The sequence below is a fragment of the Poromitra crassiceps genome (genome assembly GCF_964638095.1).
Source record: "Poromitra crassiceps genome assembly, chromosome: 1".
In the NCBI taxonomy this organism is placed as follows: Eukaryota; Metazoa; Chordata; class Actinopteri; order Beryciformes; family Melamphaidae; genus Poromitra; species Poromitra crassiceps.
Window position 1 is genome coordinate 60,559,392 of NC_139623.1, and position 17,714 is coordinate 60,577,105.

At 45.4% G+C, this 17,714-nt stretch overlaps 1 protein-coding gene across 1 annotated transcript in view; it reads right to left on the reverse strand.

Moving 5' to 3' along the window:
- LOC310788593 (disintegrin and metalloproteinase domain-containing protein 15-like) overlaps positions 1-17,714 on the reverse strand; it is a gene marked incomplete at both ends in the record, with an annotated part of 189,890 nt that overhangs the window by 145,682 nt on the left and 26,494 nt on the right. Inside the window, 2 exons of the mRNA XM_083650124.1 lie at positions 812-890; positions 2,965-3,041. Of these exons, the coding sequence (XP_083506250.1) occupies positions 812-890; positions 2,965-3,041 (156 nt within the window). The remainder of the gene's footprint in view (positions 1-811; positions 891-2,964; positions 3,042-17,714) is intronic.

Genomic DNA, 17,714 nt, shown 5'->3' on the forward strand with positions numbered 1-17,714 from the left:
CATCTACTGTTAACGAACAGAGCGAGCCCTCCGCCTTTGCTCTTCCAACTCGTATGTTGGTCTCTCACGCTTGTGAAGCCAGCTACATCCACACATGAGTCCGGTAAGTTGTCGTTCAACCAGGTCTCCGTAAAACACATTAACCTGCACTCACGGTAAACCTTCTGACTCCTCACAAGTGCCGCCAGCTCATCCGCCTTGTTGACCAGGGAATTCACGTTGCCCATCACGATCGACGGGAGGAAAGGCTTGAACCTCCACTTTTTAGCCTTTAGCTTAGCTTTTAGCTTCACGGCCCTGCACCCCTGGTACGGTCGTTTCAGTTCATCCGGCATTAGGTGTTTAACCGCGGTTTGTCTTGTGCGTCGTAGGGACAGCATCTCCTCCCTCGTATAAACAAAGGATCCAGCTCTATTAAGCTTCTTAACAATCATAGCCACAATGTATGTGAAAAGGTAGGCAGATCAGAGGAAAGTAGAAGGAAAAACCTTACAAAGGTAACTTAACAAGACAAAAAGAGACGATAGTACACGGAAGCTACTGCCGTGCGCCCACTCGTGCGGTGCACTCGAGCTGCATTATTGCTGAGATATCAACAACCAGCCAACAGATTTCAAAGCTGATCGGATGAACCAGCCAACAGATTTCAAAGCTGATCGGATGGGGATTAGGGACTGGAGACTCTACTTGGACTCGAGCTATAGTGACTTGATTACAACACTGGCTGGGGCAAACGGAGAACATGGCACATAGAACTACACAAGGAATGGAAATAGAAAAGCCAGACACTGAAGCAAGGCAGCAGTCTCACCAGCGAGTCGGCCCTCACAGAGACCCCGGTGCCGTTGGGCAGGTAGAGGAAGACGTTGGGGGGTTTGGGAAGCAGGTCACTGTGGGGAGACAACAGAGAGCAGGTTGAAGCCCACTACAGTCCGTTTTTTCTACCTGTTCTATTTCAAATGTTGTGTAAATAAATGTCTGTATAGTTGTTGTCAACAACGTTAATAAGTTGATGTGGATCTCTCTAGTCTGTCTTGCCTCTCACCCAGGCAAGACACAGACAGACAGAGAGATGCAGCGCTGCACCTGCTTGCCAGCCATGGCAGGGCTGTGTTACTGAGAAAACAACTATTTATTACATTTGATAAATGTTAAGATTGCTTATAGACTGGTATTTTAAATACCCAACCAAAAGTTACAAAGATTTGTGAATATCTTAATTTAATGTCGATACAAAGGATCACTGGGTCAGAATGTTGAAACATGCATTTCAAAACTCGATATTTGCAAAGATCCACCCGCCTCTCCCCTCTCTCTGACACTGTGTCCGTTATCTCACCACACACACATCTCACCACACACACATCTCACCACACACATCTCACCACACACACATCTCACCACACACATCTCACCACACACATCTCACCACACACACATCTCACCACACACACATCTCACCACACACACATCTCACCACACACACATCTCACCACACACACATCTCACCACACACACATCTCGCCACACACACATCTCACCACACACACATCTCACCACACACACATCTCACCACACACACATCTCACCACACACACATCTCACCACACACACACATCTCACCACACACACATCTCACCACAATCTCACCACACACACATCTCACCACACACACATCTCACCACAATCTCACCACACACACATCTCACCACACACATCTCACCACACACACATCTCACCACACACACATCTCACCACACACACATCTCACCACACACACATCTCACCACACACATCTCACCACACACACATCTCACCACACACATCTCACCACACACATCTCACCACACACACATCTCACCACACACACATCTCATCACACACATCTCACCACACACACATCTCACCACACACCCATCTCACCACAATATCACCACACACACATCTCACCACACACATCTCACCACACACACATCTCACCACACACATCTCACCACACACACATCTCACCACACACACATCTCGCCACACACACATCTCGCCACACACACATCTCACCACACACACATCTCACCACACACACATCTCACCACACACACATCTCACCACACACACATCTCACCACACACATCCCGCCACACACACATCTCACCACACACATCTCACCACACACACATCTCACCACACACATCTCACCACACACACATCTCACCACAATCTCACCACACACACATCTCACCACACACATCTCGCCACACACACATCTCACCACACACATCTCGCCACACACACATCTCACCACACACACATCTCACCACACACATCTCACCACACACATCTCACCACACACACATCTCACCACACACATCTCACCACACACACATCTCACCACACACACATCTCACCACACACACATCTCGCCACACACACATCTCGCCACACACACATCTCACCACACACACATCTCACCACACACATCTCACCACACACACATCTCACCACACACACATCTCACCACACACACATCTCACCACACACACATCTCACCACACACACATCTCACCACACACATCTCACCACACACATCTCACCACACACACATCTCACCACACACATCTCACCACACACACATCTCACCACACACACATCTCACCACACACACCTCTCACCACACACACCTCTCACCACACACACATCTCGCCACACACACATCTCGCCACACACACATCCCGCCACACACACATCTCACCACACACACATCTCACCACACACACATCTCACCACACACACATCTCACCACACACATCTCACCACACACACATCTCACCACACACATCTCACCACACACACATCTCACCACACACTCACCAACTATTACATAATACATATTGGGTATTATTACAATATTATATCCTAAGAAGGGTGTGTGTGTGTCTGTATGTCTGTGTGTGTGTGTGAGCTCACTGGTTCTTCTCCAGGTCCAGCACCAAGAGTCTTCCTCCAACTTGCACAACACACTGCAGTCTGTCTGGATGACCATCCTGCAGACAGAGAGACAGGCAGGCCGAGAGAGAGAGAGAGAGAGAGAGGCAGTCACAGAGATACCTGCTTGAGGGTATACTCTCACGAATCTCTGGATGGGTGTTTTGTTTCAAAACAGCTGACCGTTGCCTACTACTACGTCATTCCCTTTCTCCTCTGTATGAGGGGCACGCGCAGGCGTAGCAAGAAACAACAACTTGAAACATGTTGGAGGTGGAGGAGGAAAGCCGTTCGGTCATCAAAACTATGGGAGCACTTCACATTAACAAAAGCTAAAAAGTCTGTTACCTGCAAACTCTACCACGTCGATCTTCGACACCTCAAACGAAAACACGTTAGATCCATGGATGATGATACCGGCGAAGGGAGCACAGCTGGATAAGTTACTGTAACTTAGGCTACAGTAGGCTACTACAAATAGGGATGGGTACCGAACTCGGTACTTTTACAGGCACCGACCGAAAGTGGGCGGTACTACAGAGTATCAGTTTACATGACATAAAACGGTACCTCATTTCGGTACTTGAACGCATCTGAGTAATAGAAGAGAGTGGGTAAAATAGAAATTCCGACGGAACCTTAAGGCAACACGCGAGAGCGCGTTACGTCAGTACGTCACTCTACTGTACCTGAAACGTCAACAAACGGGACCACCCGAAAATGTGGCTACACTTTCCCAAGATAGACTCAGACAACACTGGGTGATGTGAATTGCAAAGCTGGCCAGGGAAACACCTCAAACTTGAGGAAGCATGGTCAAACACAAGATATATTTACAGTAGCTAAATGCTGAAGACTGTAACGTATTACCGTAGATAGGCTGAGGGTGAATGAAGCAGGCAGCGCACCGCAGGTAACGTTAGCAGCACCTCCTCAGCTGTAACGTTGAGAGAGGCATCGACTACAACATCAGGTAACGTTATTTAATTAGCTGGATAAGTTGTTTCACTGCCGTTGTGGTTGTTAGATAACGGGGCTTTTCACTGTCTTCACAACGACTGCAAAACAGAGATCGCTAACGTTATTAACGCTAACGTTAACGTTGCTGCAGTAATTGTCAAGGGTTCAACAGAACGTATTTCCTCAGCCTGTATAGTAGCTATCAACATGAAATAAAAAGCATTTGAGAGCTTAAACCCGTGGCTTTTTATTTGGAAGGGTTACATTTGCCGTAATCTTTATTAACATTTCTTAAAATGCATTAGAATCTTTTTATTTTTAGGGGTTAAAGATCTTTTTTTTTATGAACATTAGAGCAAATATAATACGAAAAGCCAAATGGTTAAGCTCTCAAATGCTTTTTATTTTATGTTTCTATGTGCTACAGAGCCTGAGATATGAAGGCTTTAGTGCAGCGATCCTCAAAGTCCAGACTCCGGTCCGCATCCGGACCCAGATGCCGTCCTATCCGGACCGAGCCCTATAACCTACAAATCATTGAATAGTTACATTTTCACGGAGAATTTCTATTTTAACCGGCACATGCTTTTCTAGCCTTTACGGTACTGGTTTATCGGTCAGGAAGCTCACAGACCAATGCATGCGCTGTAAATCATCACACGTGATGCTACTCAGCCAATCAACAAGTGAATCGATTCTGCCTGCTGCTGCTGCGGGAGAGTTGACACACGGACGGACGGAGGAGAGGCGAGACTCGGAGAAATGCGAGAGATAGAAGTAATTTCACATCGCGTGCTCAAAAGAAACGAGTAGACCGCAAAAACAAAGCTTTAGTTTTAATCCAGAGCACTGAGAGCAGGCAGACTCATGTTCATTCATTGGTCTCATGAGCAGTTCAAAACCAGTATGTCTCGTGAAGTGTGATGCGATCCTGACCAGCTGTCTATGGAAGCGCCACATGAGCAAACACACACACACACACACACTCAAATCCAGACTGAGGGCACACACACATTCACTGCCCAACGCATGCGAAGTTTGCATTGCGAGCGACCAATAGATAGATAGAAAGACAGACAGACAGACAGACAGAGTGGGAGCTCACTTATATCAAGAGAAAAGGAGGTTTGTTGGCTGGGAGCCTGACTGATAAAATGTGAAGAGTTAAGAAAAGGAAGAGAAGGGGGAACTTATTTTTCTAAAACTAAAGCACTTTATTTTAAGATGCACATTTTTCCAAAGCACTCTGTTGTGTTATTTCTAAATGCAGCCATTATTTTACTTGAAATGAGAAAAGAACATGTATGTATTATTAGTGTAGGCTAGTTATTTATAATTAATCCAGTTAAATCTGAAAACTGTAAATAAACATTGTTGATGTTTATTTTGATTCAACAGTCAGTCATTGACTACATACAGACATTATACCATTAAGCTACTGCAATCATTGAAGTAGCCTAAGTTCAATGGCACTGAATCATAACGCAAGCTCAATGTTCCGGACCTTCGCTTGAGGAAATTTTCTCTATCTGGACCTCTTTGAATTTTAATTGAGTGCCCCTGCTTTAGTGAATACCGACCGCTCTCTCTGAGAAGTTTGGACTTTTTTTTTTTTTACAACTGTAATTTTTTTGTTATTAGAGCGTGTAAAGTACCGAAAATGGTACCGTTTTAGGTACCGTACCGAATTCCAGGTACCGGTATCGTACCGGTATCGGTTCAAATGTGAACGGTACCCATCCCTAACTACAAACTCGATATATATGGATGTAAACTAACATTAGCGTTAGATTATTAGAAGCATGTGCGTTGCGTTTTGAAGTGTAGAAACGGTCGTCTCACAGCAGATAGTTTGTTTCATTTATCTAACGTTAATATCTGGTGTTTGACAAGCATGGCTTGTGTTTACGTTAGCCGCCAGGCTAGTTAATGCATGCGTGTGTGTTACTGTGTTCTATGTACGGAGTGAACTAGGACAAATTGCATTATGCATATCTGTTATTATATAAAAAAAATTACACCCAGGTGTTGAAGTAAAGCAGTGCAGACAAACACCACTTTTAACTAAGAAGACAATTGCTCGAGTGACATCACTGATGACATCACAATTGCCTGATGACATCACAGTCAAGTAATTGCATGACATCACTACCAGGTGAGTGACATCACTTCACACACACTCTTCCTTGTCACCTCGATCCAGACCCAAATCTCTGGAATTCTTGCCATGAACAATTGTGTCCCCCGCACACAACACACATGCTCCTACACACAAGGTCACTTATAGAAGCGGTTGCACAGCTTAAAGATACCCGTTTTGTGTGCACTTTCATACACAAATATCATACATTTGGAATAATTTGGAGCAGAGCAAATAAATGCTTTCTGTCCCAGTTCAGTCCAAGCACTTTGAACAAACAACAGGAACACATCATTAGACCTTAGATTATATATTAGATTATATACACTCATCATCATCAGATTATAGGCACAATCGGGTCTCGGAGAGATCAAAGTGCTGATTATAAGAAGGGAGTTTCCCAAGAATGGCTATAGATATAACATGTACCAGTGACCAAGTCTACGAAAGGTCAGAGATGGCCAGCCAAGAGTACAATGATGAGTGAGGCCTTGACACATGCAAACAATAAGCAGAAGCATTCATATACAACAGGTCTCCGTAGTGAAGATTAGAACCAGTAAGAAGGTAGCAGAGTCTTCTTCTGGCCTCAAGAGAGAAGCAAGCGTTATGTCTAAAATAAAAAAACTAACTTAAGTCTCAACTTTTTGAGGAGAATGTCAACATGATGTTTAAAAGAAAGGTGGTCATCAAGCCAAATACCGAGGTATTTGTAACTGGAGTCTACTTCTAACCTTTTGCCCTGAGCAGTAACAATAGCCGATGTTCATAGGCTTCTTCCTACTTTGGATTGATCACTATCAGCATTTAAAACACGTTTTATTTGAGAAAGCTGAATCTGAAAAATGCTAAAAACATCACTGATGATGTCACAATGGACGAAGAAAATACCATTCTTATAATTTTCCTGTAGCAGTCCTATAATCTGTAATAGCAGCCCTATTATAAGTAAGAAATAATTGTACGAGTGACATCACTGGTGACATCATTGATGACACCAGTGCTGTAGTGGTAAAAAAAAAGTGGGTAAACTATACTTTTGAGGCAGCTTTCTCACGCGGCACCGGCAGTGTTATAACGGCGGATAAACTATAAGCTTCCGTGACCGATATACAAGACAAAATATGAGAGTAGAACAACTTAATCTGAATAATATAGCCCTATAAGGTATATCTAGCCTGGTAAACCAGCCCGTCACGTGAACTCACATTTCATTTGGTTCTGCGTGACGGTCTGGCCCCAACTCTTCACCCAGTCTTTAGCAGGGGCGGGAGCATGGGCGGGCGTAGTTGCCTTGACAGACAACTCCTTCAGCCAATCAGCGTCGGATCCAGTCAAACCCAAATCCACTCGGGAGAATGGCAAAAACATATTTTCCGCCGAGAAACTCTGCGGTTGCGGTGATACTCCTGTACTTGTTTAATTGTTGTTATTGAGTCTATTTCTGCAATAACTGCACTTTATGGCTGTTTAAACTAGACAAACGCTGACATTACTCCTCGAGACGATCAGGCAAGGAGGTGGTCATTATTGTTTTGTTAGTGCAGTGCTAGTGGCGTTCCTGATTGGCCAACTTGCGCTGTCAATCACAGCGCAGTCGCTGATTGGCTCTTCCCCTCTGCAGCTTCTGCTAAACCCCCCCACTGGCTTTGGGGCCAGACCGTCACACAAAATGAAATGTGAGTTCACGTGACGGGTTGGTTTACCAGGCTAAGGTATATCGGGGGGTTCCCCACATTTCTGAGTAGCCAGCCGCCAGATAGGAAAAGTAGCTGGCTATGGGATGGGCCTTGGACCCTCAAGGGGGGTCCGGGGGGTTTGTCCCCCGGAAGAAAATGTTGTACATTTTAAAGTAGAATTCATCTAAAATAAAATCTATGAAGAACTACACACATCTCTAATGTGTTGTGACTTTACAAATAATTTGCCCTAAACAATCAATATACAATGTATTTACACATTGTACACAAAGTGCATTCATTGTGACAAATTTACAATAGTTAACTCATTGAGTGCCAGCCACTTTTGGAGAACGGACGCTCCCAGTGCCAGAGTTTCAGAGCGTTTTCAGTGATTTCTCGAGGCCCACAGAATATTGTGTGATATTACTATGTAAACACTGAACACGCACAAAGAACGATGAGACTCTATTCTATCATCTGCAAAAAAAAGTTTATTGATCCCATTTTCCGTTCTTTAGTTATGAGCCGGAGAAGATAGCTTGATTCATCCAAAAACAGCAATTTTTTTCTAGAAGCTGAGATAATTGGCCTTTTGTGAAATTAATCATTTCAAGCACATCACTGACTCTGAAGCTAATCTTTTCTAATGTAGTCACACCTCAAAAATAATTTCCTTCAATAAAACAGTTTAGGCCAGGGAATTTTGTTTGGCAGAATAATATTTTTAGCTACAACCAGCAGCGCTGGCCCCTGCGTGCGCTGCTGGTTGCAGCTTCTTGCTGGTTTTGATTTGCTGCTGGTGGGTATCGGATATTCTGGCTTGCGTTTGTCAATCCTGTCCTGCTGCCTGGGTCTGTCTGGGTGTTGCGTGCTGCTCTGCGTGCCCCCCCCCCCCCCCCCCCCGCCCCGCCCCGCCTCGCCTCAACTGCACACTCCTCCTCCTGTCTGTGGTGGCTCTCTGCTGAGTTTGCTGTGCGCACAGTGAAGGGTGCGGAACAGCCAGGCTTTTTTACAGCGTTCCGCTGTGTTTGTCACCGGCAACGATGCTTCCAGTTGAGAATAATAACAACTCCACGGTGTGGATGTGCAGATGTGCTGTCGCAACCGACACGGAGCGGCTCAATTGTGGGAGCAGATTGGCTGCTGCAGGCACAGCTGCAGTAACGTGCTTCAGCATATCGATGCATACGGATGCGATGCGATTTCCGTTTCCATAACGACTTCTTCTTTGTTTTTTCCTTGCCTTTCTGTTATGTGGAGAGCACTGTCGCCACCTAAGGGTTCTGTAAAATAGGTTATAGACCTCCAATAGCTACAATAGTTGTACCAGAGATGTATCAGGGATTGATCCACGTCCCACCGTCAAAAAACGCAATTGACGACAACCGTCGTCATTGGCACTCTACGTCAGTATTTGAATTGACGACAGCTGTCGTCATTGGCATTCAATGAGTTAATATCCAGCCAGAATCATTGCAAATGGATGTTCAAAGTAACAGTTAGCATTATAGCATTCAGTTAATCAATGCCTAATGACGTTAGCCAGAGCAGTGCAAATTAATAACATTAGCTTGATTGAGCTCAGCACATCAAGCTTCAATCATTGCTACTCGACAACAATGTCAGGCATAATCTGACTAACTGATTTAACAAGCAATTTACCATTTGCAACCTCTATTCTTCGTTTTTTCTGGTTATTTGTGAAAAACTGACAAATGTCCATTCTGCTTCTTCTGCGTCAGAAATTGTTATGTTGTCTTAATTGCGTGAAGAAGAAAATCACCTGCATGCTGTAGTTCGCCCTCTGGCGTTTCGCGAATAATAAAACATTTTGTGAATTTGCCGGCAGCCAGGCCAGGGGTACAGATCTCGGCATAACAAACACCAGTATGTTTCTAGATAGTTTTCAACATGATCGTATTGGCTTTATACAGTACCACCTGGACTATTCAAGTCACACCTAATGTTACAAACTTTACTTGATCAGAGGGAAATCAATCATGTCTCTTACACCAGTGATTCACTCTTCAGTTGTAAAACGGTAGGCCTATATGATTTTCCCCACTCCTGACACACATTTTTAACCAACCTACATTCAGCTCACCAGGAGCTGGTCTCCAAATGCGCGTCTCCAAATGAGCATTGCGCATCGCTGGCACACTGGCACCGTCAAGTTGTTTGAGGGGAGCGCTGCTGTCTGGGCAGGCAAGCGCAGCTCGAGAAAGGCACCAACGTGACCAGGGCCGTGTACCTTTCCCGCGGAGCGCACCATAAGTATAGTAGGCTACGGTTCTCGGAGCTCCTGGTCAGTGCCATGCGTCATCTTTTTTCTTTTCTTTTGGTGTGTGACATGCTTGGCGTGGAACTTTTTAAAACTTGTGCAATAATAAGTGCATAAACTACTTAAAAATGTGAGTAAACTATCTTAAAAGGTGCCTAAATGCTGCAGAGCATTGAAAAAGGTACCTAAAGGGTACGTGCATTTACGTGCATTTAGCTGTTAACATGACTTGTTGGCACCTCTATACTATTCTTTACGGTACCCATGATGCTGTGCTGGCTGCGCGCTGTGATGACGTGTTATGTTGTGTGCCGCCCGGGAGCGGCGAGTTGTCATTCTGTTAAGAGCGCAAAAGTAAATGAACGGATATTAAATAAACGTCTCATTATTGAGTTAACATGGTAGCAGAGGATGGCTGCCTCTAATAACTACAGACTGCCTCCGACATTCGACGAGGGAAAGTCGTACGAAAACTGGAAAAATGAAGTGGAAATGTGGAGACGGGTGACGGACCTGGACAAGAAAAAACAAGCACTGGCTGTAGCGTTGTCGTTGGATGGCCGACCAAGGGACATTGCTCTAGAAATACAAGCGGACGATCTAAACAAGGATGATGGTATGAACACTTTGATTCGGGAACTTGACAAAGTTTTCATGAGAGAAGAGAAAGACCGGGCTTATGAAGCGTACTCTGTGTTTGATCGAGTGTCAAGGAAAGAGGGCGTCGCTATGGCTGAATACATAGCGGACTTTGAACAGAAATACAACAAGATCCGTAAGTTTAATATGGTTCTGCCCGACGCTGTTTTAGCGTTTAAACTCCTCGATACAGCCGGCCTTGATGTCAAAGACAAGCAACTAGCATTAAAGGAGAATTTCGTTTTTTTTTTACCTGGACCCATCTCCTGGCAATAATTATGATTTGGCCACTCACCCAGCGATGTCTGCGGCGTTTCTGGCCGTCCTAGCGTTGTTTTGAGATCAATAGCGTCCAAGTCAGTTGTAAAATGGAGCTGATTTGGGGCCAAGTGTGAGCCTGTCTTTCCTCATCTAAATAGCTATTTTTATTCCCGTTTTCACCACATATGGTAATAATGTGATCCCTCAACATCCACCAGAGTGATATTTCGCCCCAGGCCATTTCCTGGACTTTCACAGGGATCAAATTACCTCAAACGTGATCTCGGTCACCAAGTCTCGTGAAGTCCCGCGATACTTTCCTGCCGACTGGGCAACTACGGGTAGGACGCTTTGCGGTGGTGGTTTTAGCGTAACCTATGTGGGGTTTGGCGTAACCTATGTGGGATTCGAAATAACGATCTGATTGGTTGAAGTTAACACCCACCAGCGGTGATAGACAGATGGGTCATCCAATCACCTGCCAAGTAGCTTGGAAAAAGTGCCCGCCTCCATCAGCGGGTCTGGTTACTGCATTCCCAGATCGACTGGTTTAGTGAAACTATGTGGAGCTATACCGTCCATCTGGCAGCGTCAGGTTAGCAACAAGACCTCTACATAAAGAATCTCCTCTCACTGACTGTGAGACTGACAAACTGAGGTCAAAGATAGGTCAACTCCTATGGGTGGCTAGACAGAGCAGGCCGGACATTATGTTTGATACGTGTGTCCTTGCATCTAGCTTAAAACATGCCACTGTGCAAACTGTGCACGAAGCTAATAAAGCAGTAAAGAAACTCAAATCAGAACATGTCACCCTAAAATTTCAAAACTTAGGAAATTATGAGTTTTTGAAGCTTGTTGTTTTCAGTGATGCTTCCATGGGAAACCTGCCTGACGGCGGAACACAGGGAGGACATCTCATCGTTCTGATGGGCAAAGAAGGAACATTCTCGCCTGTCTGTTGGCAATCTAAGAGGATCAGGAGAGTGGTTCGGAGCACACTGGCAGGAGAAACACTTGCTCTTGCTGATGGTATTGACAATGCCATATTTCTATCCTCCCTCTACTCTGAACTGACCACAGGAAAGGTCACACAGGACATCTTGCCTGTGATATGTGTCACAGACAACTACTCCCTTGTGGCTGCTATCAAGTCCACAGAATCTGTGACAGAAAAACGATTGAGACTAGAAATAAGTGGCATCAAAGAACTAGTCCAAAACAAAAGGATCCAACGTATCCTGTGGTCATACACAAAGGAACAGCTGGCGGACTGTCTGACTAAAAAGGGAGCTTCTTCCCTCGTGCTTCTCAAAGCACTGAAGGATGGACAGTGGAAGGTTGGGTGACTGTAAAAAAAGGGAGAAAATGTTAATGGCTGTTCTAGCCTGATATAATGATAAGGTTACAGAGTGTTTACTTAAATCTAATTACAGGGTTTACTAAAATCGAATGGCTGTTCAAGACTGGAAAAAAAGGAATTTGTTTTCTGACAAGTGTTAACACCTTAAGTGCCATAGCCGAAATAATTCGTCTTACATAATCCAACGCTTAAGTGCCAGAGCCGAGTTTACTCGTCTTACATAAACATTTTTTTTTTTTTGACGCTGGGACATCAATCAACAACTTTTACATCTTCGAGATCACTATTGGAGCAAGATAATGTGTATAATCTATTTTACCGACCCACTAAGTGTTGACAGTGCTCCCCCAGACGACCGAAATCAAAGAAAAAACTGCCGCGGGACCAAGCCGTTCAAGGAAATGCCGTGGCGATTTTACAGTAATCCACTTGTCTTGCCTGAGAGCGGCCGCGCACCGGCAGCAGCACACAGAGAGCGGAGAGCGATTTGCAAAATAGATCATAGGTGAAACACACTTTGAAACACCTCAGAAAGGCCATAATCAACATCTGCCCATCGCCCACGCATTCCCCGGCCCATCTTGACTCGCACAAGGAGCGTCCGCACGCAGGCAAGCAGGCAGGCAGGCACACAGGCAGGCAGCAGCAAAAGCGCTTCTGACACGCCCGCTGTACAGCCAGGAGGAGAAGACACACGGAGGGAGGAGTTTGAATGAGAGGGGTGTTTCCTGTTGTTATGGAGGAAATTACTGTTCAAAACTATTGTTTAGAATGTCTGACGGTCTTACTGATGCCAAAAATGAATGGTTAAAGTGACTGTTTCACAAAAAGCCATTTATCTCTGAATAAATTTCCAGACGCTGAAACCATGCTGTACTCAACGGCTAATATCTACATAACTACTAACTCTGCAAACTAACTCTTTTAGACAGAGAAAGCACACATTCTATTAGTTATTTTTAGATGATTGGTGTTCATGAATTCTTAACAGAAAAGAATCCTCGGCTGTTGCTAAAATGAGCCAGAATCGTCAAAAACACCCCTGGCACAACTTACCTACAGGAATGAAAACATGGCTGGCATTCAATGTGTTAAAAAGGAAAAATGTTTTCTGTCACTTTTATTTTTTTTTAGAAAGAGGGGAGTTTGTTAATATGACTTGTTGGCACCTCTATACTATTCTTTACGGTACCCATGATGCTGTGCTGGCTGCGCGCTGTGATGACGTGTTATGTTGTGTGCCGGGAGCGGCGAGTTGTCATTCTGTTGAGAGCGCAAAAGTAAACAAACTGATATTAAATAAACGTCTCATTATTGAGTTAACATTAGCCACCACTACAGCCCTGATGACATCCCTCACTGACGTCACAATTGCACGAGTGACATCACTGGTGACATCACAATTTGCTTGGACAGCCGTCAGAGGCAGCAGCGAAACAGGTGCAGGGAAACAACCCAAATGTCTCTTTTAAACAAACTCACGCTGGACAAGGTGGACGTCAACCGGAACCGCATCATCATGAAGGTCGAGTCTAACGTGCCAATGAAGGACAAGCACATCACAAACAACCAGAGGATCAAGGCGGCCCTCCCGAGCATCAAGCACTGCCTGGAGCACGGGGCCAAAGCCCTGGTGCTGATGAGCCACATGGGCCGGCCAGATGGGAGCCCCATGCCCAACAAATACTCCCTGGAGCCCGTCGCCACTGAGCTCCAAACCCTGCTGTGTTGGCGCCGAGGTGGAGGCAGCCTGCCCCAACCCCGCCACCGGCTCCATCCTCCTGCTGGAGAACCTCCGCTTCCACGTGGCCGAGGAGGGGAAGTGCCAGGACGCCTCCGGGAACAAGATCAAGGCCACCCAAGAGCAGGTGGACTCCTTCAGGGCATCTCTGTCCAAACTGGGAGAAGTATATTGGCTCATTTCCACCACATTTTACTGCCCTGCACAGCTCGTCACCAGTCGGCTCTACTCGTTTCGGCCCGATGGATGTTCTGCTTCGACCGCCGATCATCTGCCCCCGCCCACAGCTGGTCGTCATAGCGACCGCATATCTGTCCTCCGCCTAATAGCCGAAGTAGGCTATAACATAACGTTACAATTAAATCCATCTACAGAACTTTTAAACTGTTTATGAAATACTGGTGCCTCTAAATGACCTACAGTGTACATGGGCAAATGTGACAATCGGCCAGGAGAATGCTCACAGGCATGCGCTGCGCACGGACGGGAGAGGCGCAACAGAGTGAAGCCTCTTCCCCGGCGGCCTCTCACCAGGCAAGACCGCGGCCTAGCGGAGCGCTGCTGCACTCAACTACAGGAGCTTCCTGAGCAGTGGACTTTTTTCTCTCTCAGACAATTGAAACCACCGCCACGATTTTATTTCACCAGAGGCGAAGGCAGCAACACAAAAGACTGATGGAAATATACATAACAGAAGAGAAGGTAAGCCCACTAAACTGGTATGCAGCATTGCATTGACAGTCAGTAGATAGACAGAGTAAACACGATTCTGCCTGACCAATCAGTCGTCAACAATGTTTTCACGTCACCGTATGGTACCGGGTTCACAGAATAGAACCCCGACGAGGCAGGTACGAAAAGTAGCACGACTCAACCCCAATACAACCCGGGCTGGGACAGTTTTTAGCGGTGGAATGAGACCATTTATCGAGTCGAGCGGAGCGGGACCGCGCTACTACCTGCGGTGGAAATGGGCCATATGTCAACAACGCCTTCGGCACGGCGCACAGAGCCCACAGCAAATTTGCGCTCCTATAAAATAAATAAGGATATACTGTATATATATATATATATATATATATGTACTACATACATTCAACATTACGTTACAAAATGGTGATACCAGTCACGCAATGTGCTTACAATTTTATTTTTTATAAATACTGTGCATTAACCACTACAAGTGGTCCAATAGAAATCGGCTGGGCAAGTCAATTGTCGTTTTTAACCTCATCAAAATAGGTCAGGAACGGGTCCCAGATCACTAAAAATGTCCTTGTTTAATTGGTCCTCTGGAACCTGAGTCTCTCCATACGTATAATTGAGACCATGTCTGTCAGCCACAACTGAAAAGAAGGTGGAGAGGACTTCCATTCCTTCAGAATTAGTTTCTTGGCAACAGTCATCCCCTGTGTCAGAGATTGCTGCACGGCCGTTGTGAGGAGCAAAGAGGACTCCGAGCAGCCAAAGAATCAGAATCAGAATCACTTTTATTGCCACAGTATGCAAGTTACATATCGCTGCTGTCGTTCCAGGACCTCGAATCTCCAAAACAGAAACTTTTCAGGAAGTAAAAAAAACCTGTTTGCTCTTAAACTACTGAACCAAATGTCGTCAAAGTTGGCACATGTCTTAATTATAGTTAGTTTCCCGCTGAATGTGTCATTACTTTATAAATATCTGACCTGGATAAGCTCAAATGATGTTGTTTATATTATCAGTCCGACTTGGAAGCGCTTTCTCATGGCCAGTCAAGCGGGAGGCAGCCGCATCCTCATGCACGAGCCCCCAAGCTCCAGGCCGCGGGCGCGCGCGCAGGAGCAGCAGCATTGCCCCTCGCCTCTCATGGCCGATTTGGGGCTTTCGCATGGGGTGAGAAATAGTCTGACATAACGTAACGTTAACGTTACTTTATTCTCGTCAGAAAGCACTCCGATTTGCATGTTAAAACAAGTTTGCAGCCTAGGAATAACTGGAAAACATTTGATTGATATATTAACGTCAGAGGAAGCCAGGATGAGTCAAAACGATATGAAAAATACACAGCGCGTCTGCCGTGTGTCTTTTCCGGGTTTAGTGTCCTGCGTGGGGGGGTACACACGGAGGTAGGGGGGGGATTTCGAGGTTTGACTGACAGATTGAGGGCGAATGGCGTTACGAGATTTACTCACAAGCTCGTTTTAATGCTTTTCCATTGGTTGCATTTGTTAAAAACCACACAGAGACGTGAAGGGTGACCAATGGCATTGATTCATGACAAAAAGTAAGAAAGTGAAAAAAGTGACATTCGAGGTCCTGGCCCGACACCGACGATATGAGGAATGTGTCTTAGTGTCTGTATGCAGCGTAGCGGTCACATCAATATACAGAGATAAGAAGTAGGAAGATAACTAAAGACAATCACAAAGTTGCAAGTGCAATCAATTTGAGTAAATATATACAATATGTACATGAGTGGTGAAGTGTTCTGTGGATGATAAATATGAATTTACGTTGGATTTACATGAGATTTACAGACTGAGTTAAATAGACGTTAAATAGGCAGTGGATTTACATGAATTTACAGTCGGAGTTAAATAAGAGTTTACATTGAATGTACATGAAATTGGCGAGTTCCGCCTCCGGTTGAAGGGTTATTTGATAGGCCTTAAGAGTACCAGTCAAATATCTTAGCCCAGAATCCGGACAGTGAAGGATAAAACCAAAAAGCATGGGACAGTGTGCCCCACAAGACAACACTTGTCCATCATATGGAAGTGGTTCTTCTATCGGCTACACTTGACAGCATTCCAGACCGCAGCAGAATCTCCGCGCTGCCTGGGAGCTTTGCTCTTGGGTTTTCTCTGGGGAAGTAACTTTTAGCGTTTGTCAGATGCTACCGTGCTACTTGGTCTATAAATAGCTTTGCTACTGAAAACGCTAATTGATTGAAAAGGAGCAACGCTACCACCAAGCTACTGAGAAATGTAGTTACGCTAAATAGCTTCGCTACTTGTAGCAAGCTACTTTCCAACACTGCTTATAGCCAAGCCAGTCTGACATCACTGGTGATGCCATAACTTCTCTCACTCCCAGCCAGTGATGCCACACTTAAGACACTTGTGGCACTTGTGATGTCACTAATGGCACTGTGATGTCATCTTGCGGTGATGATGTCATCATATAAGTGCCATCCAGGAGCAGCCAGGAGCCCAGCCGGACACAGAGGCCTGTATATGCCTTGAATGTCATCGTCATGGTTGACGTGGAGTATTTGTAATACCAGTGTCGGATTTTGTGCAATTTGACCAATCAGAACACGGCTTGCGCGTATCTCCAGAACCCTTTGTCCCGATCAACTATGAACTTGACAGGTGCGCTGCTGGGGACCCGAGAAAGTGCAGTGTCAAATTTTGTGCAAATCCGTTTGTCTCTGACTGTTTTTTTCTGGTTCTGCCTGTCTATCTTTATCTTTTTTTCTGTCTGCATGTGTCTCTCTCCCTCGTGTCCCTTGGGAGGTGGGCGGGGCTAAGTACATCCGTCAGCCAATCAGCTGCTCTTCCTGCCCGGTTGGCTGCCTTTGAAGAGGAGTCACTTCCTGTTTCCTCGCTTTCTCCTGTCAGGCTGCAGGAAGGGAGGGAGGCTGTGTGTGTGTGTGTGTGTGTGTGTGTGTGTGTGTGTGTGTG